General features: G+C 41.6%; 1 protein-coding gene across 1 annotated transcript in view; it reads right to left on the bottom strand.

Annotated features, from left to right (window-relative positions):
* Positions 1-10,731, bottom strand: part of ptpn9a (protein tyrosine phosphatase non-receptor type 9a) — a 41,593-nt gene extending 30,862 nt beyond the window's left edge. The window contains exon 1 of the mRNA XM_035790472.2: positions 10,215-10,731. Within this exon, the coding sequence (XP_035646365.1) occupies positions 10,215-10,247 (33 nt within the window). The 5' untranslated portion in view covers positions 10,248-10,731. The remainder of the gene's footprint in view (positions 1-10,214) is intronic.
* Positions 10,732-21,658: the final 10,927 nt, after the last annotated feature.

Here is a 21,658-nt window from a genome sequence, read left to right as displayed (position 1 = left end):
TTTAAAGGGATATCAACCAGATTCGTTTTCCTATCGCTTGCTCAAGGTGTCAGTTTGACAGTTTCAGGCTTTTATTTTGAAAAATGAGCCAGAAAGATAACATCGCGTCAGGTGGTCGGTCACATGAGTGTTGCTCGCGCAACAGTGTTTGGACAGCTATTGTTTTCCCTCTCCTACTGATAAAGACATTTGCAGTTAATATATTATCGATTATATATATTTTAATAACAACCTGAGGATTGATTATAAAAAACTTTGACATGTTTGTGGACATTACGGATATTATTTGGAATTTGTCTGCGTTGTCGTGACTGCTCTTTCCTGTGGATTTCTGAACATAACGCAACAAACAAACAGAGATATTTTGGATATAAAAATATAATCTTTATGGAACAAAAGGAAGATTTGTTGTGTAACTGGGAGTCTCATGAGTGAAAACATCCAAAGATCAAAGGTAAACGATTAATTTGATTGCTCTTCTGATTTGTGACCAAGCTACCTGATGCTAAGTGTACTTAATGTTGTCATGCGATCGATAAACTTAAACGCTTGGATTGCCATCACTGTAAAGCATAATTTTAAAATCTGAGACAGGTGGATTAACAAAAGGCTAAACTGTGTTCTGTGTTTGTGATTTCATGAATATGAATATTTTTAGTAATATTATATGACTGTGGTGCTATGCTATTCAGCGGTTGCTGGTGACAATTATCCCGCTTAAGGGATGGGTAGCGTCAAGAAGTTAAGGTGAGGGCTGATTACAAGGGTTTACTGCTAACCTACAAAGCATTACATGGGCTTGCTCCTACCCATCTTTCCGATTTGGTCCTGCCGTACGCTACGGTCACAAGACGCAGGCCTCCTAATTGTCCCTAGAATTTCTAAGCAAACAGCTGGAGGCAGGGCTTTCTCCTATACAGCTCCATTTTTATGGAATGGTCTGCCTACCCATGTGAGAGACGCAGACTCGGTCTCAATCTTTAAGTCTTCACTGAAGACTCAGGGGGTCATATAATTGAGTGTAGTCTGGCCCAGGAGTGTGAAGGTGAACGGAAAGGCTCTGGAGCAACGAACCGCCCTTGCCGTCTCTGCCTGGCCGGTTCCCCACTCTCCACTGGGATTCTCTGCCTCTAACCCTATTACAGGGGCTGAGTCACTGGCTTACTGGTGCTCTTTCATGCCGTCCCTAGGGGGGTGTGTCACTGACTTGATCTTCCTGTCCGGGTTGGCGCCCCCCCTTGGGTTGTGCCGTGGCGGAGATCTTTGTGGGCTATACTCGGCCTCGTCTCAGGATGGTTAGTTGGTGGTTATAGATATCCCTCTAGTGGTGTGGGGGCTATGTTTTGGCAAAGTGGGTGGGGTTATATCCTTCCTGTTTGGCGCTGTCCGGGAGTGTCCTCGGATGGGGCCACAGTGTCTCCTGACCCCTCCTGTCTCAGCCTCCAGTATTTATGCTGCAGTAGTTTGTGTCGGGGGGCTAGGGTCAGTTTGTTATATCTGGAGTACTTCTCCTGTCTTATCTGGTGTCCTGTGTGAATATGTGAATTTAAGTATGCTCTCTAATTCTCTTTCTCTCTGAGGATCTGAGCCCTAGGACCACCTGGCATGATGACTCCTTGTTGTCCCCAGTCCACCTGGTCGTGCTGCTGCTCCAGTTTCAACTGTTCTGCCTGCGGCTAAGGAACCCCGACCTGTTCACAGGACATGCTACCTGTCCCAGACCTGCTGTTTTAAACTTTCTAGAGACAGCAGGAGCGGTAGAGATACTTCTAATGATCGGCTATGAAAAGCCAACTGACATTTACACCTGAGGTGCTGACTTGCTGCACCCTCAACTACTGTGATTATTATTTGACCATGCTGGTCATTTATGAACATTTGAACATCTTGGCCATGGGCTGTTATAATCTCCACCCAGCACAGCCAGAAGAGGACTGGCCACCCCTCATAGCCTGGTTCCTCTTGGTTTTGGCATTTCTAGGGAGTTTTTCCTAGCCACCGTGCTTCTACACCTGCATTGCTTGCTGATTGAAGTTTTAGGCTGGGTTTCTGTACAGCACTTTGAGTTATCAGCTGATGTAAGGAGGGCTATATAAATACATTTGATTTGATTCTAGAGCTTAAGTCGGTGAGTTGTGGCTCTACGTTCTCAGGCCGAGAAACAGCCTCGTCCATTTATAATAACTTCAATTAATTTTGAACTTTGAAAATGACAACATTTTTAAAAAGTTCCAAAATCACAAGACTAGGTGCATTGAAACCATCTTGGCCCATACAGACAGAGCCTTAAGTTTGTCCGTTAGCTCTTTCATGGACCCCGTAGCAACGCAGTCGTTGCTGAACGACCTTAAATCGAGCCGAAACTCATGGTCGCCTCAGCTAGGTCTACACATTGTCAGAACAGGACTCACAGCACAAATATAACCATGTTTTTGAAAGTTTATGGTTTCAACAGAAGGCATTATGAATTGTGGGCCAGCTCTGAAATATGTGAATCCTGGCTATTAAAAGAGTTGGACAAAGTGAGTTGTGTCAATATGATATCTTATTGACTGACTTGATGACAGTATAATATATTGGCATTGTACACTTTATATTGCAAATGGACAGTGTACATTTCCAATGTATATACCATCACCAAATGGACAGGCTGAAATCAACATGAGCGATGGAGACGAGCGATGGACAGGAACCACTATCACTGCTCGGCCATCCCGAGTTCAACGAGCCAAGTCAATTGAGCATTTCTACAGTATATTAGAGCATGTCCAATTCGTGTTGGTAAATGTCCATTGTAAGACATTGCAAATGGACATCTGTGCACCTGGCAATTGAACGGGTTACCAGGAGCGTATTTTTAATATGCCTCAAAATGGTTTCAGGGGGGTACTAGGGGTCCATGGCCAGGTAGGGAGCACCCCCCACCCAGGTCGAACCAACAGGGGCCAACTTTAAAAAACATTTTAAACAAGGAGAATGTGTGCACCTAAATTGAAAAATGTAAGCACAAAGAAATTGGGAGCACAATTAAAAATATGGGGTAATAAAGCTGGAATCTATCAAATTTGTCTAGGCGCAAAATTCCAGGTCACACAGCAAAACATTTAGGCTATATGCAAGTAAAATGGTTGCACTGTAGAGCCCTGTGGATATAGATTTCACGCACACCCATGTGGGCACGCACACCCATGTGGGCACACCAAACACAGACGCCTTGGCCACCAAGATGGTTAAGCAAAATGTACTTTAGATACATGAACACTGCCTGGGACTGTCCTCCCTCCCCTCCCTTGTTGATTTACCAAACACATAACTGAACACAATTCCATTTCAGCACTCTGCTCAGTTATCTAAGTGTTCTTTATGAACTACAAGGTTGAGTAGAGATTTGAATCAAATGTTTTTAAAAGAGAAAAAGTGATGTGCATAAATGTTTTATAGAAGAATGCTATGAAAGATAGCTAATGTTATGTGCTATTGGAGCTGACGGGGCAATCGTCAAGGTGGACCATTAACTTCCTGTCCCTCATATCATGCCATCTTTCCCTCTAAACACCAGGCCTGAAGGAGCTAATTCATAGCTTTAAACTTCCCCATTATCCATTCACTAAAATATTCAAAAGAAACACATTTGGACAAAAAGGGTTTCATAACACTATATATATATTCATTCTGTTCTGTATTTTCTATGATGTATTGTTTGTATATTGTTGTATTTTACCTTTGTGGGACTATCAGTGTTTTTTGAGGACTCAAGGAAGAGTAGCTGCAAAATCTAATGAAGATACAAATAAACAAAATCAGTAGTAAAACCTACAGTAGTGTGAAAAGGCACTAGAGACCCCCATTATATCATGATTCAACTAGAAAAGAGACCAATCTAACCGTGCACGCCCTCTCGGTCCATCCATGTCCTCCCTAAAGGCTTCCGGACATTCTCTTTGACGAGCCCAGCCAGGCAGCACCAGCAAGCTGTCACAGAAGCCCGAGGGGGAAATGAAAGCTCAAAGCAAAAGTTCCACTTCTCCAGCCAGTGAGAGGGGGTAGTCAAGTCAGGCTCTTCAAGAATACAAAAAGCTACTGATGAGCAGAGCTAAAAAGGACAGGATGCCACCGTCCTCCTCTTGCAAAGCCCAGGCTTTCGAAGACAAACTGGTGAGTGTCAGGGCTCCTGCACTATAAAAACAGCTAAAAGCTAAGGAGAAAGCCAACGTGTAATTGTTGAAAAAAGAAATTGCACAGTGTTGCTGTATTGTGTTTTCACCATGTAGTTCTTTCATTCTCATCTCTGTTTCTGTGCATCAGTCGATTCGTTTAACTGGTAAATCCAAGAATGTCACAATATTGGCCTGGCTCTTTTAGAAATCTCACGTAAAAAGCATTTCCTCTGGTTGCAGGTGGTGTTTAAAGGAGGTGGGCCTCAATATCTAAATCAGATTATCAGTACATTTTAAAGTGCTCTAAATAGTATGATCTTTTTTTGTTTCTTCCTAGATAAATATCAATTGTATAAAAACTGATCATCTTCTCTGGGAGTCCAGGGCTCCTGGTGGTATTTTGAGTAGAGCCAGACTGGTATTATTGGCCCATTTGTTGTCTTTTACCCGACTATAGATATATAGATAGTCGGGTAAAAGACAACAAATGGGCCAATAATACCAGTCTGGCTCTACTCAAAATACCACCAGGAACCCTGGACTCCCAGAGAAGATGAAGGCATGCTATTATCATGATCCAAAAGAGCCCAACAACCAGGATTCAATAAAGGACCACTACAAATTGAGATACTCAAGGACACCGAATATGCTCTCAGACTCACCCATAGGCCCATTAAATTACAATGTTATTGAGGGACTAAAAACAGGTGTTTGTGCATGGATAAACTATTCTAAATGCAACCTACCTCTAGAATAACTGTCTGGTTCATCAAAACTTCACAGTTCATTAAACCTTCACAGTTCAAACTTGAACATGCACCAAGAGTTGGACCCATTACTGACCTGTTACGTCAAGACAGGTACCTTTTCTAATTAATGTGAACTAAGTGCATGAATGGATTCCTAAAAAAAGTATTCTATGGACCCTGTGTGTCACCAACCCAAAATGTTCTACTTCTAAGAAATGTTTTGGCGCAGGCAAATTCTGTGAACCAAGAGGATACACGCAAATATTTACACATTGTAGAGGATTCAGTATGTTGTTCCTCAAATGGTGGTTCTGCTGGGTTACACATGCTGCAATAAAAGCAAAAACTGTCCATCCTCACAGTCATTTTCTTACGGATCCTCGCTCCATCTGCAGAAAATCAAAAATAACTTCTTGCTCTAGGAACAGGTCACAGCCTTCCCATACACTCTGCCCAGTCTGTTGAGTCTCCTTAAAAAGCTAAGATAGACAAATGAAAGCGCAGAAACTTGACTGTACCTGACAGTAGTAGTTAGGATCATATTCAGTGAGTTCCTTGGTTCACATGGAGAGGGGTGACTGGCTATATGCTGTAACAAGGGCCAGAGGAGATCAATATCAAGCAAGTAGACATGAGAGACTGGCCAAGTCTGAAAGCTATACGGACCACCAGTGACCGAATTCATATTAGAGCCTGACCGATAAGTTCTGGGTCCGATACAGATTTTTTGGGGGGCGGGGGAACAAAACCATCTGATAGTGGTAAATCTTCAGAGCTACTGTTTTACAGCATGAAAATTGCCATCCAGCAGTACCCCCCAAAAAAAAAAAATATATATATATATATATATGCTTCGAAATGTTGATTTCTTACATTGCGACAATAATGATACAGCATGAGAATGGCCACGTGTTCAGATAAGCAAGAGATAGTCAATTTAATATCATAATTTCACCCAATAATCGTCCGCTATCCGTAAAGTCTCTAGACAGATGGATTGCCTCCCACAATGTACCAATGCTCCATGTTAGTAGAAGTGGTAGGCAGCAGGCTCGTAAGCATTCATTCAAACAGCACTTTCCTGCATTTGCCAGCAGCTCATCGCTGTGCTTCAAGCATTGCACTGTTTATGACTTCAAGCCTATCAACTACCTATTAGAACATCCAATAGTCAAAGGTAAATGAAATACAAATGGTAGAGAGAGAAATAGTCCTATAATAACTACAACCTAAAACATCTTACCTGGGAATATTGAAGACTCATGTTAAAAAGAACCACCAGCTTTCATATGTTCTCATGTTCTGAGCAAGGAACTTAAACGTTGGCTTTTTTTTTACATGGCACATATTGCACTTTTACTTTCTCCAACACTTTGTTTTTGCATTATTTAAATCAAATTGAAAATGTTTCATTATTTATTTGAGGCTAAATTGATTTTATTGATGTACTATATTAAGATAAAATACAGTATTGTTGTAATTATCATTAATATACATCTAAAAAAATAATGCAGATTAATCAGTATCGGCTTTTTTTGGTCCTCCAATAAATCGCCATCTCCATTGAAAAATCATAATCGGTCGACACTTGCCAGTTGGTCCGTGCATGCTTTGAGTACACGCCCTGGTAATCAGTCTAGCCCCACAGCCTTGAGGAATGTTCACCTGTTTAAAAGGTCTTGCTCATATCGGCTTTCCAAAAGGAAAACGACCCTAAGCACACAGCCAAGACAACGCAGGCGTGGTTTCGGGAAAAGTCTCAATGTCCTTGAGTGACCCAGCCAGAGCCCAATCAGATGTCTCTGGAGAGACCTGTAAATAGTGACACTCCGCATCCAACCTGAGAGCTTGAGAGGGTCTGCAGAGAAGAATGGTCCAATTTGTAAGTCGCTCTGGATAAGAGCGTCTGCTAAATGACTTAAAATGTAAATGTAAAAAATGGTTAAAACTCCAAATACAGGCATGCCAAGCTTGTAGCGTCGTACCCAAGAAGACTCGAGGATGTGATCGCTCCCAAAGGGGGCTTCATCAAAGCACCGAGTAAAGGGCCTGAATACTTATGTAAATGTGATATTAAAGTTGTAGAAAAAGGTGTCTGAATACTTTCCGAATGCACCGTAGTTACACTTTCCTACTCATTATTGCTGCAGTGCTTGCTGTAGTGCTGACTGGAAATAGGAAGAACATATATTTTATGGCTTATAAAAAAAAAAGTTAAAAAAAAAAAAAAAGTGTTGAACACAGTGTTGACAGCGCTGAGTAAGAACTTGAACGCACTCATAAAAACATTTCTTTGCTGTATTCATGGACAGTCTAGTCATGGTTGTAAAAAATCTCAGTATAAACTTTGCTGTAGCTTTCTTTTATGCCTGCTACATTACTGCAGACACGGTCATCGGAGCCATCCGATTGGCCAGTGGTAGGCCTATAGTGTACTTGATTGGATCTCTGTGCCAACCTGAAATGCAGTGTTTGTACCGTCAGACACATTAAATGGTTCAAAATGGCAACAGTTTGCGTTCCTGGAGTGCAAGGCAGATGAATCGGGTGCGCCTTCCGCAAAAGCCAGAGAGAATTTAAAAAAAATAGGAACTCAAAGCGTCATTTTTCCATTATTATTTTTTACAGAAATGTTTGCCGATCAACTAGGAATGCATTGGAGATCAACCAGTTGATCGTGAGCAACAGGTTGGTGACCACTGTTCTAGAAAAGTTGATTGAAGTACAATCTGTTGCTTCTCTCAGTGGGCTGATATTTCAGCATGTCAGTCTCAGGGATACTGCACACACAAAGCTTAGCGGGAACATTGCCTGTAAGTAAGCATTTCACTGTTAAGTCTCCACCTGTTGTTTACAAAGCATGTGACCAAAAAAAATGGCATAAATGCATTTTTAGTCATTTAGAAAATTCAGCATTTTTATATAAAACCACAAATCTAAATACTCAAACGGGCCTAAAAACTGTCTAGGGTACTGACAAACAGCCAGGCAGGTGTTATAAATGTCCCAGATGTTTTTAAAGGGAAAGTTCACCCAAAAACACATCTTTACATACACAAACAAGGTACAAGAGTAGTGAATTGATGTTGGTTTCAGCTGAAAGCTAGCAAGGAAAGCCATCGGTATCTTCTTCCCATTGTATGCAGTGTTCTAACCTGTACTCGACATCGTTTTGGGAACAGTCAGAAATTAACAGTTTCAACATTTCTACATGCCATGTTGCATTATTCAAGTGTGTTAACTTCTGTGTAGCATAAGTGGCGATGCAGTACTCCCAGTGAGATCAGTGGTTCCTCATGGCAGGCTACAGCTAGCAATGAGTAAGCAGCACAGGCAGGCAAGAGGCGGCATGAACGGTGTACTCGCACTATAAAAGGATCAGCTGTGCTGATAGACTTGATCCTCTCAAATCAGTAGACGCCACAAGAAACCGTTTTGAAGAACTACAGAAATGTTGGTATACCGTGCATCACTACTAGGATATACAGGCCAGAATCTAAAAGAAACCAGCCAGGACTTATAGTCTTGCCAAATGTATGAGCTGTTAAATTTAGAAATGTTAAAGGTGATTCATATGTAACATGATTATTGCTGAGGCACTTAGACATTAGCCATATGTGGAGAGTGCCATCCTATTCCGTTCAGTCCCATTTGGCACAAGTCGATCCTAACAGGAAGTCTCGTGCGTCATTCTTTCTATCCCCCACTCGCTCTTTCTTCCTGTTAGGCTTCCTGGGAGCCGACTGACTGCCTGCCCCCTCCCCCAACATACACACACAAAGTATCCCCACAACAGCAGCATCACTCCAGTGGAAATGTTTTTAACAGCTGCCTATAAGTGAAGTTCCACCATACTAGCAGGCCCCCAGAGGCCTCCTGTTACAACCGGACATAACCAGACCGAGGTTCTAATAACCCAGCCTACAGGCGTTCAGCCCTCCACCATGGCTGGGCCCGCAGAGGAAATGAAGTCCCCAGATAAGACTTACTGCCTGCCGGCCAGATGAGCCACGGGGAATGGGAAATGGGATTAGGGCCTGGAAAGTGTAAAAGGCATCATTAGCAACAGGCTGGAAAAAGGGACATCAGCCTTTATAGCATACCAGCTCATTTGTATGCTGTGGATAAATGTTAATCATATGAACAAATACCACTCTAGCAATAGATAGCCTATCATTATATAATCAGTTCCCTGCCTTATAAACCCAGTTTGGCATGGATATATTGACCTGTACTAGCCATATTGTTGTGTGGCATAGGACTAAGTGCATCAATGCAAATATAAAGTGTGTGCACAAACCATTGCTTTTGAGATTCTTGCCCTTATTTAATTTAACTAGGCAAGTCATTTAAGAACAAATCCTTATTTACAATGACAACCCACTGTTCGTAGGCTAACTGCCTTGTTCAGGGGCAGAACGAAGATGTTTTACCTTTTCAGCTCGGGGATTCGAACTAGCAACATTACGGTTACTGGACCAATAGTCTAACCACTAGGCTACCTGCCGCCCCTTATACTGTTCGTTTGTAATGCTATAGCATTTGATAGACTGTCTACATTCGCGGAAATCAAGTTTCAATTGTGTTTTTCACTAGCTATAATAAATCATAAACAATCCATTGTAATATTTTGAATTGTCCTGTTAGAAGCATCGCCAACGTATGCGACAATGTAAAGGCCTGTGCCATAAATGTATACAATGTTTGTAATTGGGATCCCTGCGTCGCAACAATTTAACAATTTAATAGCATAACTTGCAGTGGTGTAGGTAGCCTACAGAGTCAGACATTAAGGCTGTTGTAATTACATTTTCCCTTTAAGGTCTGAACTGCAGGGTGCCGTGATCAGGACACCGCGGAGTCGGCGGGTGATGGCTCGTTAAACGTACCTGAATCCAGGGATGGGAGAGGGCGCTGTACTCCTAATTATACATTGAGAACAATTAAATACTGCTAGATTTGAATTAAAACTTAAAAATTGTCTTCAGCAATGCATTCTAGGCTAGCTAATGCTAAAGCAAACCGTTGGATTCGACAACACTTCCGGTTACTCACGCCAATGCGTGGCGTTGTATTTTCATGGAATCCAATGGCCTGCTACAGTAACGGTAGGCTCGTATTAAGTTAACAGTCAATTATTGGGCTAGCATACTGTACCACACCATTCAGACTAGAGAGAAAAAAAATGAACGAAAGTCGGATTCTGGCTATGGTAGGCTACCTGGAATGCAACTTACTTGACACACAACAATAGGATTTCTTACCGCGGTATAGATGATCAAATATTTTGCATTGTTTTCAAAATTACCTGTTCTTCCTCCGCTGACAAACTGGCTGCCATTCTTCAGTCTTGTTCTTGAGATTTTGACAGCTTAATTCTTCAACTTGGTGGCCTTTTTTCCCTTATTTTTCGTAAAGGTAAACGACGACAGTTCTATCCTCGTACCGGGCAGTACATCAACCGGTTTTGCCTAGGTTACTGGCATTTCACAAAACTGAAATGTTCCTCATATAGAAATGGAAAGCTTATACGGTTTTTGTTCGTCTGGCCTGTTTGAGTCGAATAAGAAATTATATGGAATCTTCCATCAAAATACTCATGCATGAGCGAAAATCGCTGTTGTGTCAAATCTTCTCGAGTACTGAAGAAATTAGTCCTCAACAGTTTGGGGTTCCTCTGGGACGAATCGCAGTTGATCGAATTTGACCCATTTGTCCAGCCAGTAAAGTCACCCACCTTTGCTAAGAATCAAGAGTAAAGTCAAAAGGCATGGTGTTCAATCTTTTATTCTCTACGTACGTCGCCTGGACTACTATTCTGCCAGCAGCACTAATGACGTCACTTTTCTATGGTAATGAGGAACCTTCAAAATAAAAGCCTGTATTTCAAAACATTGCGAGGTTGATAACTCATTCAAAAGATTGGTGTTTATAACCAACATTTAAGAAGGAATTTATGTGTATGTGTGTGTGTATGTGTATATATACACGTGTTTTAAAAAAAAAACATTATATACAGACCACTAATTGAAAAATACTATGTTCAGGCTGGTATGTTGACAATATTGGGGTTATAGTGAACATAAATAGTGTTTATTGCGATGATTGAGTTGATTGAATTTTACAATAAAATGTATTTAAACGCCCTTTTTACATCAGCAGATGTCACAAAGTGCTTATCCAAAAACCCAGCTTCAAACCCCAAACAGCAAGCAATGCAGATGTAAAAGCATGGTGTCAAGAAAAATTCCCTAGAAAAGGCAGGAACTTAAAAATAAACAGATGAAGCAGGCTCTGAGGGGTGTCCAGTCCTCTTCTGGCTGTGCCAGGTGGAGATTATAATGACCAATAAGTTCTTCAAGATGTTCAAACGATCATAGATGACCAGCAGGGTCAAATAATGGTTGTAGAGGGTGCAACACGTCAGCACCACAGGTGTAAATGTCAGTTGGCTTTTCATAGCCAAGTATTCAGAGGTCGAGATAGCAGGTGCATTAGAGAGTAGAGAGGGAGACAGAGAAGGTCGAAAACAGCAGGTCTGGGACAAGGTAGCACGTCCGGTGAACAGGTCAGTGTTCCATAGCACATTCTTGATCAGCAGCACGACCAGGTGGACTGGGGACGGGGACAGCCAGGAGTCATCAGGCCAGGTAGACCTGAGGCATGGCCCTAGGGCTCAGGTCCTCCGGGAGGAGAGAAAGAGAGAGAGAGGGGAGAATTAGAGGGAGCACACAAAGACCGCTACTTCGATTTAGACAAGAAGGACAGATAGGACAGACTGACCATAGCCCTCCAAGTGGGGTTGGGGGTACTCAGTAGGGTCTGTAGAATCTATAAATGTTTTATTTCATGGGCCACTGAGGTCTAAATACATAGCAACACAATACACACTCAATTCTCAAAAAAACGAATGAATATCATCCAGGATATTAGTACATAACATAATGACGCTTTCAGAACAGCAATTATTTACAAGTAATAAATAGGGAAGCACAGATATTACATTTTTTGGCCAATACCCAATTTCCAATATTTTCCCTGCCAAAAACCTGATACCGATAACCGATATTTAACATTTTTGCGGCCTTTTAAGCATTTCTAGTATAGTTAAATAGTTGGAAAACACACACACACACAAACACCAAAAAGTTAGTTTGTTGGCATTTAAGATATGTCCCCATTACCAGTAAAACATAATCAACACATACAGTGGGGCAAAAAAAGTAGTTAGTCAGCCACCAATTGTGCATGTTCTCCCACTTAAAAAGACGAGAGAGGCCTGTAATTTTCATCATAGGTACACTTCAACTATGACAGACAAAATGAGAAGAAAAATCCAGAAAATCACATTGTAGGATTTTTTATGAATTTATTTGCAAATTATGGTGGAAAATAAGTATTTGGTCACCTACAAACAAGCAAGATTTCTGGCTCTCACAGACCTGTAACTTCTTCTTTAAGAGGCTCCTCTGTCTTCCACTCGTTACCTGTATTAATGGCACCTGTTTGAACTTGTTATCAGTATAAAAGACACCTGTCCACAACCTCAAACAGTCACACTCCAAACGCCACTATTGGGAGACTAGTCAGGATTGAGGAAAAAGACGAACAGAGCGAAACACAGAGATCCTTGATGAAAATCTGCTCCAGAGCGCTCAGGACCTCAGACTGGGGAGAAGGTTCACCTTCCAACAGGACCTTAAGCACACAGCCAGGACAGCGCAGGAGAGGCTTTGGTCTCTGAAAGTCCTTGAGTGGCCCAGCCAGAGCCAGGACTTGAATCGAACATCTCTGGAGAGGCCTGTAAATGGCTGTGCAGCAACACTCCCCATCCAACCTGACAGAGCGAGAGGATCTGCAGAGATGGATGGGAGAAACTCCCCAAATACAGGTGTGCCAAGCTTGTATCATACCCAAGAAGATTTGATGCTGTAATTGCTGCAAAGGTGCTTCAACAAAGTACTGAGTAAAGTGTCTGAACTTGTGTAAATGTGGTATTTTATGTTTAATAAATTAGCAAGAATTTCTAAACCGGTTCTTGCTTTGTCATTATGAGGTATTGAGGGGGGAGTAATTTCCGACGGCACTGTGTTGCTTATGTATATATGTAACGGATGTGAAACGGCTAGCTTAGTTAGCGGTGTGCGCTAAATAGCGTTTCAATCGGTTACGTCACTTGCTCTGAGACCTTGAAGTAGTAATTCCCCTTGCTCTGCAAGGGCCGCGGCTCTTGTGGAGCGATGGGTAACGATGCTTCGAGGGTGACTCTTGTTGATGTGTGCAGAAGGTCCCTGGTTCGCGCCCGGGTATGGGTGAGGGGCCGGTTTAAAGTTATACTGTTACATTGATGCTGTTGACCCGGATTACTGGTTGCTGCGGAAAAAGGAGGAAGGTCAAAAGGGGGGTGAGTGTAACGGATGTGAAACGGCTAGCTTAGTTAGTCCCCTCGCCCGGGTATGGGCGAGGGGACGGTTTAAAAAGTACTGTTACATATATATAGTTAGCAGTATACAGTAAAGTCATAGGCCTATTAAACTTTTTTCAAAAACAACCAGTTATATTGTGGTGATTATCAAGGTCAATGACGTTATTTTCTGTACAGTTTTAAAATGCATTACAAGAGATCGTCTGCTGTATTCTTCAAGCGTAAAAGTTTTCAACTAATTTCCACTCGAACTCATAAAATAGTCTCTCATGCCATTGTGATAGTGTATTCACATTGCACTCTGTCTTTAGAAAACAATCACACATTTACACCACAACAACTACCGTCTGACAGTTTTCTAAAATGGGGGCACCGATGTAAAAAAAATCATAGTTTAGTGTCACATTTACCACAAATCCATGTATTGCCAGAGACTAATGCCAGGTATTTCTGAATTGGAAGTAGTGTATCCACTCTTTCATACTGGCTACAGGAATCAATCACAAGATCTAAAGTAATGCAACTACTACTACATGTTGCATATCTATGGCTATAACTTTCCAATGCGACTAAGTTCATTGGCCCTATAACATGCTTAAAACCCCACCAGTTGTGGGATGTTCTAGGCACATTTGGCATAACTGCTTTGCTGTCACAAAACAGATTGTAACTCTCTTCTGGCCTGTCTACCTTCACAAGTAATGCAATGGGAGCATGGATGATATTAGGGCTGACATTAGAGCTTGACCATTGAAAGCCGTTAGCAGTAATACAGTCATTTGTCATGTGGCCAGCGACACACTACTATTCAGTGCCCCATGAAATGACACCATACATACACTGAGTGTACCAAACATTAGGAACAACTTTCTAATATCGGTCAGTCTGTCATGGAAAGAGCAGGTGTTTCTAATGTTTTGTATACTTAGTGTAGATTCTACTCCCAACCCCACTTTTACTTTGGCAAAGAGTTTTTATAAACTTTCTATAAGCAAATATGTCATTTATAGGCTTACAATGTATTGCATTGGGACCACTGGAATGGGTGGAGTAAAAAGTGCTGCTGGGTATGTAGACCTAAGTCCCCCAATAAATACAACATATATAGATTCCACAGGCCCTACTGATTAATCCTAACCCCACATTTACATTGGGACATAGAGTAGTTCTTTCTCAATAAGCCAATATGTAATTTTTATGCAGTGCATTCAATTCTAGTGGGTGGAGTAAGGAGTCATTAGCATTCTGGATTAAACCTGTTGCCCAGCACATTAGACCAATTTAAGTTTTGAGTAATTCCAGTGACATATATTGGTATATGTGGCACTGTCATAGGAGGCCACCTTTCCAACATGTCAGTTTGTCAAATGTCTGCCCTTCTAGAGCTGCTCTGGTCAACTGTAAGTGCTGTTATTGTGAAGTGGAAACCTCTAGGAGCAACAATGGCTGAAGTGGTAAGCCACACAAGCTCACAGAAACGGGACCGCCGAGTGCTGAAGTGCATAGAGTGTAAAAATCATTTGTCCTCGGTTACAACACTCACTACCGAGTTCCAAACTGCCTCTGGAAACAACGTCAGCAGAAGAACTGTTGGTCGAGCAGCTGCACACAAGCCTAAGATCACCATGCGCAATGCCAAGCGTAAGCTGGGTCTCGACCCCGCCCTGTGCAACTGGGTACTGGACTTCCTGACGGGCCGCCCCCAGGTGGTGAGGGTAGGCAACAACATCTCCACCCCGCTGATCCTCAACACTGGGGCCCCACAAGGGTGCGTTCTGAGCCCTCTCCTGTACTCCCTGTTCACCCACGACTGCGTGGCCACGCAAGCCTCCAACTCAATCATCAAGTTTGCGGACGACACAACAGTGGTAGGCTTGATTACCAACAACGACGAGACGGCCTACAGGGAGGAGTTGAGGGCCCTCGGAGTGTGGTGTCAGGAAAATAACCTCACACTCAACGTCAACAAAACTAAGAAGATGATTGTGGACTTCAGGAAACAGCAGAGGGAACACCCCCCTATCCACATCGATGGAACAGTAGTGGAGAGTGTAGTAAGTTTTAAGTTCCTCTGCGTACACATCACAGACAAACTGAATTGGTCCACCCACAGAGACAGCATCGTGACGAAGGCGCAGCAGCGCCTCTTCAACCTCAGGAGGCTGAAGAAATTTGGCTTGTCACCAAAAGCACTCACAAACTTCTACAGATGCACAATCGAGAGCATCCTGTCTGGCTGTATCACCGCCTGGTACGGCACCTGCTCCGTCCACAACAGTAAGGCTCTCCAGAGGGTAGTGAGGTCTGCACAACGCATCACCGGGGGCAAACTACCTGCCCTCCAGGACACCTACAAAACCACGATGTCACAGGAAGGCCATAAAGATCATCAAGGACAACAACCACCCGAGCCACTGCCTGTTCACCCCGCTATCATCCAGAAGGCGAGGTCAGTACAGGTGCATCAAAGCTGGGACCGAGAGACTGAAAAACAGCTTCTATCTCAAGGCCATCAGACTGTTAAACAGCCACCACTAACATTGAGTGGCTGCTGCCAACACACTGACTCAACTCCAGCCACTTTAATAATGGGAATTGATGGGAAATTATGTAAAATATATCACTAGCCACTTTAAACAATGCTACCTAATATAATGTTTACATACCCTACATTATTCATCTCATATGTATACGTATATACTGTACTCTATATCATCTACTGCATCCTTATGTAATACATGTATCACTAGCCACTTTAACTATGCCACTTTGTTTACATACTCATCTCATATGTATATACTGCACTCAATACCATCTACTGTATCTTGCCTATGCCGCTCTGTACCATCACTCATTCATATATCTATATGTACATATTCGTTATCCCCTTACACTTGTGTCTATAAGGTAGTAGTTTTGGAATTATTAGCTAGATTACTTGTTGGTTATTAATGCATTGTCGGAACTAGAAGCACAAGCATTTCGCTACACTCGCACTAACATCTGCTAACCATGTGTATGTGACAAATAACATTTTATTTTATTTGATTTGAAGCGGGAGTGGTGTAAAGCTCGCCTCCATTGGACTCTGGAGCAGTCGAAACGCGTTCTCTGAATCACACTTCACCATCTGGCGGATGCCAGGAGAACACTACCTGCCCGAATGCATAGTGACAAATGTTAAGTTTGGTGGAGGAATAATGGTCTGGGGCTGTTTTTCACGGTTCGGGCTAGGTCCCTTAGTTTCAGTGAAGGGAAATCTTAACGCTACAGCATACAATGACATTCTAGATGATTCTGTGCCTCTAACTTTGTGGCAACAGTTATGTTTCAGCATGACAATGCCTCCGTGCACAAACAAGGTCCACACAGAAGTGGTTTGTCGAGATCGGTGTGGAAGAACTTGACTGGCTGCACAGAGCTTTGACCTCAACCCCATTGAACACATTTGGGATGAACCGGATCCAACTGCAAGATTAATCGCCCAACATCAGTGCCGGACCTCACTAATGCTCGTGGCTGGATGGAAGCAAGTCCCCACAGCTATGTTCCAACATTTAGTGAAAATCCTTCCCAGGAGAGTAGAGGCTGTTGTAGCAGCGAAGGGGGGACCAACTCCTTATTAATTCCCATGATTTTGGAATGAGTTGTTCGACGAGTAGGTGTCGTTGTTGTGTATTTATCGGAATATCCTGCTGCCAGGAGAACAGTAATGTCGCCTGGTGAGGCACAGACTCTTAGATATAACAACTCAACCCTCATGTGGCCACAAGGAAGGACAGTTAAACTTGCCTTCTTTCATTAATAAAAATTGAATAGGAAAATCACAATTTTTTTTCTTGCACACACCTTGATGACACACAATTCAATGCATAATGAATTACAGTTTGACCAACAATTTAGTTCATGGAACAGCAGGGACTGTGAGGGGACACACACACACAAACACGCACACTAACACTCACTTTATACTTTTAGTTGTGTTGTTTGTATTATTATTTTGTTGTTGTATTGTTTATCGTTGAATTTGACATTTGTGTGACTGTCCTTGTCTATCAGTGTATCAGTTACTAGTCATGATTTGTGTTTTGTGTGGACCCCAGGAAGAATAGCTGCTGCTTCGTCAAAAGCTAATGGGGATCCGAATAAACCAATTAGATGAAACCAGCTGATAATGATTCAAACATTGCAATGAGTTATTTTCCGCTCTGTTTAATAAAACCTTTAAACTCCTAGAATTAAAAATATATTGGAAACTTTAATATTCTAATCAGAAGATAGCCTACCTATACAATTGGATTAAAGAGCATTTAGGTACACATTTTCTTTGTGACCATCACTACCAGTCAGTAGGAAGATGTCTACATGTAGGCCTAGGCCAATATGCTTGAATTGAGCGATCCATTGCATTTATAAGTCAAGAGACATGCCCCACATTCTCCCATGTAGTGGAAAGCAATGCATTTTGGGAAACTGCAATGAAGGATCCCAAATTGTCAGACAGAACACAGGGCAGTTCTGCGATTTTTCAACCTCATATTTATTATTTCCAACACAAAACCAGTGTCTGCATACAGTACCAGTCAAATGTCGACACACACCTACTCATTCCATTTTTTTTTCATTTAAAATAAAAACAATTTTCTACATTGTACAATAGCAGTGAAGACATCAGAACAATGAAATAACCCATATGGAATCATGTTGTAACCAAAAAAAGTGTTAAACAAACCAAAATATATTTTATATTTGAGATTCTTCAAAGTAGCTACCCTTTGCCTTGATGACAGCTTTGCACACTCTTGGCATTCTCTCAACCAGCTTCACACTGGAATGCTTTTCCAACGTTCTTGAAGGTGTTTCCACATATGTTGAACACTTGTTGTCTGCTTTTCCCTTATTCTGCGGTCCAACTCATCCCAAACGGGTTGAGGTTGGGTGATTGTGGAGGCCCGGTCATCTGATGCAGCACTTCACTACTCACCTTCAATAAAATATTTGGATTTGTTTTACACTTTTTTGGTTACTACATGATTCCATATGTGTTATTTCATAGTTTAAGTCTTCACTTATTATTATTTTTTTCTCCACCTTTATTTAACCAGGTAGGCTAGTTGAGAACAAGTTCTCATTTACAACTGCGACCTGGCCAAGATAAAGCAAAGCAGTGCAACACAAACAACAACACAGAGTTACACATGGAATAAACAAACACTCAGTCAATAATACAATCGAAAAAGTCTATATACAGTGTGTGCAAATGAGGTAGGATAAGGGAGGCAATAAATAGGCCATAGTGGCGAAATAATAGACGTGCAGAAGATGAATGTGCAAGTAGAGATACTAGGGCGCAAAGGAGCAAAAATAAATAAATAAATAACAGTATAGGGATGAGGTAGTTGGATGGGCTATTTACAGATGGGCTATGTAAAGGTGCAGTGATCTGTGAGCTGCTCTGACAGCTTTTGCTTTAAAGTTAGTGAGGGAGATATGAGTCTCCAGCTTCAGTGATTTTTGCAGTTCGTTCCAGTCATTGACAGCAGAGAACTGGAAGGAAAGGCGGCCAAATGAGGAATTGGCTTTGGGGGTGACCAGTGAAATATACCTGCTGGAGCGCATGCTACGGGTGGGTGCTGCTATGGTGACCAGTGAGTTGAGATAAGGTGGGGCTTTACCTAGCAAAGACTTGTAGATTACCTGGAGCCAGTGGGTTTGGCGATGAATATGAAACGAGGGCCAGCCAACGAGAGCATACAGGTCACAGTGGTGGGTAGTATATGGGGCTTTAGTGACAAAACGGATTGCACTGTGATAGACTGCATCCAATTTGCTGGGTAGAGTTTTGGAGGCTATTTTGTAAATGACATCTCCGAAGTTAAGGATCGGTAGGATAGTCAGTTTTACGAGGGTGTGTTTGGCAGCATGAGTGAAGGATGCTTTGTTGCGAAATAGGAAGCCGATTCTAGATTAAATTTTTGATTGGAGATGCTTAATGTGAGTCTGGAAGGAGAGTTTACAGTCTACAATGTAGAAAATAGTCAAAAGAAAGAAATAAAGAAAAACATTGGAATGAGTAGGTGTCCAATCTTTTGCCTTGTACTGTATGTGAAAATGGCACGTTTCTATGATCTGTAGTTAAAAAGAAGAAAATCTGTGATTTTCAAAACCTGCAACACATTTCTAGCCAGATAGAGGATATTTGTGTACTCCCAACATCACCGCAAATCTCATAGTGTTTGAAAATCACCTTTAAAAATGTTAACTTTTGGTGATGTCATCGGGTAGAACCCACATTAAAAATACTATAGTACACTATGGTCTAAATACCATAGTAGTCCTATGTTTATATACTATAGGATTCGTATTGTTTTTGCAGACTTTTCTCTGGTATTCACTGTAGTGTTTTTGCAGACACGACTAATATATTATAGTATTCACTGTAGTGTTTTTGTGGACTTTACTGTAGTATAGTATTCACTGTAGTGTTTTTGTGGACTTTACTGTAGTATACTATTCACTGTAGTGTTTTTGTGGACATGACTGTAGTATACTGTAGTTTTTACACAGACATGACTAGTATACTATAGTATTCCCTGTAGTGTTTTTGTGGACTTTACTGTAGTATAGTATTCACTGTAGTGTTTTTGTGGACTTTACTGTAGTATAGTATTCACTGTTGTGTTTTTGTGGACTTTACTGTAGTATAGTATTCACTGTAGTGTTTTTGTGGACTTTACTGTAGTATAGTATTCACTGTAGTGTTTTTGTGGACTTTACTGTAGTATAGTATTCACTGTAGTGTTTTTGTGGACTTTACTGTAGTATAGTATTCACTGTAGTGTTTTTGTGGACTTTACTGTAGTGTAGTATTCACTGTAGTGTTTTTGTGGACTTTACTGTAGTATAGTATTCACTGTAGTGTTTTTGTGGACTTTACTGTGGTATAGTATTCACTGTAGTGTTTTTGTGGACTTTACTGTAGTATAGTATTCACTGTTGTGTTTTTGTGGACTTTACTGTAGTATAGTATTCACTGTAGTGTTTTTGTGGACTTTACTGTAGTATAGTATTCACTGTAGTGTTTTTGTGGACTTTACTGTAGTATAGTATTCACTGTAGTGTTTTTGCCGACATGACTGTAGTATTCACTGTAGTGTTTTTGCCGACATGGCAAGTACACTATAGTATTTACTGTAGTGTTTTTGCGGACATGTCTGTAGTATACTGTAGTATTTACTGTACTAGTGTTTTTGCAGACATGACTGTAGTATACTATAGTATTCACTGTAGTGTTTTTGCGGACATGATGGTAAAACCAGCCAACTAGTGTGAGCTAAAATGGCACAACTACCAGACTTCTCCAGTTACTGTTTCAATGAGGGGAACACTTCAACCAGAACATAAGAAAAAGGTTTGTGACAGGCCACCTATTGAGTTGGGTCAGCAGTTTTGAGCAATCCAATGGACCAGACAAAACCTTAGGAAAAATATAAAAATTGTATTGGAGGGCACTGCCAATCAACTTCCTGGACCTCAAACCAGCAAAATCTCTACAAAAAAACGGACATTATTGCAGTGGCTTTACATAATGAACATCTTGAATGTTGTCCCACATGAATAAACTCACTGGTTAAACTGAACACATACCATTAAGAACAATCAACCACACCCCAAACATCTCTTCAAGAAAGCATGGTCAGAAAATGGTTGCTCACAGAAATAAAGCAACAGCAACAGCACCACTGCCATACATCCTATACAACCAAAGGACCTTTCAGGTACTACACTTTCACCTGAACATGGCCACGGGGTGCTTTATTACATTTCCTGTATGTCCTCCCCTAACAAGGGTGCCCAGGGAAACACTGACCAAAACTTTGGTTTCTAGCCTGTCACACAATATTGTTCAGTTACATGATTGTAACTGATTGATGTTTAGGTGAGGTTATGGTGATGCCCATCTACTATGGGACTCCACAGGTAGCCTACTGGTTAGAGTGTTGGGCCAGTGAATGAAAGGTTGCTAGACTGAATCCCCGAGCTGACAAGGTAAATCTGATCTGGCGTTCTGCCCCTGAACAAGGCAGTTAACCCACTATTCCTAGGCCGTCATTGTAAATAAGAATTTGTTCTTAACTGACTTGCCTGGTTAAATAAAAATGAGGAGAGTATTTATAGATTCAGGTAATGGAGATACATGGCAGGGAATGATTGACAGTTGTTGACTTGAGACTATTTGATTTCAAACTTGTTTGGGTTGGTATATAGTATGGTTTATCCAAAAGGAGACACGGAAAGTTGCAAATAATAGCGGCAATAACAGCAAT

The sequence above is a fragment of the Oncorhynchus keta genome, chromosome 17 (assembly GCF_023373465.1).
Source record: "Oncorhynchus keta strain PuntledgeMale-10-30-2019 chromosome 17, Oket_V2, whole genome shotgun sequence".
Taxonomy (NCBI): domain Eukaryota; kingdom Metazoa; phylum Chordata; class Actinopteri; order Salmoniformes; family Salmonidae; genus Oncorhynchus; species Oncorhynchus keta.
The sequence above is the reverse complement of the archived record's forward strand: the minus strand, read 5'-3'. Positions and strand labels throughout refer to the sequence as shown.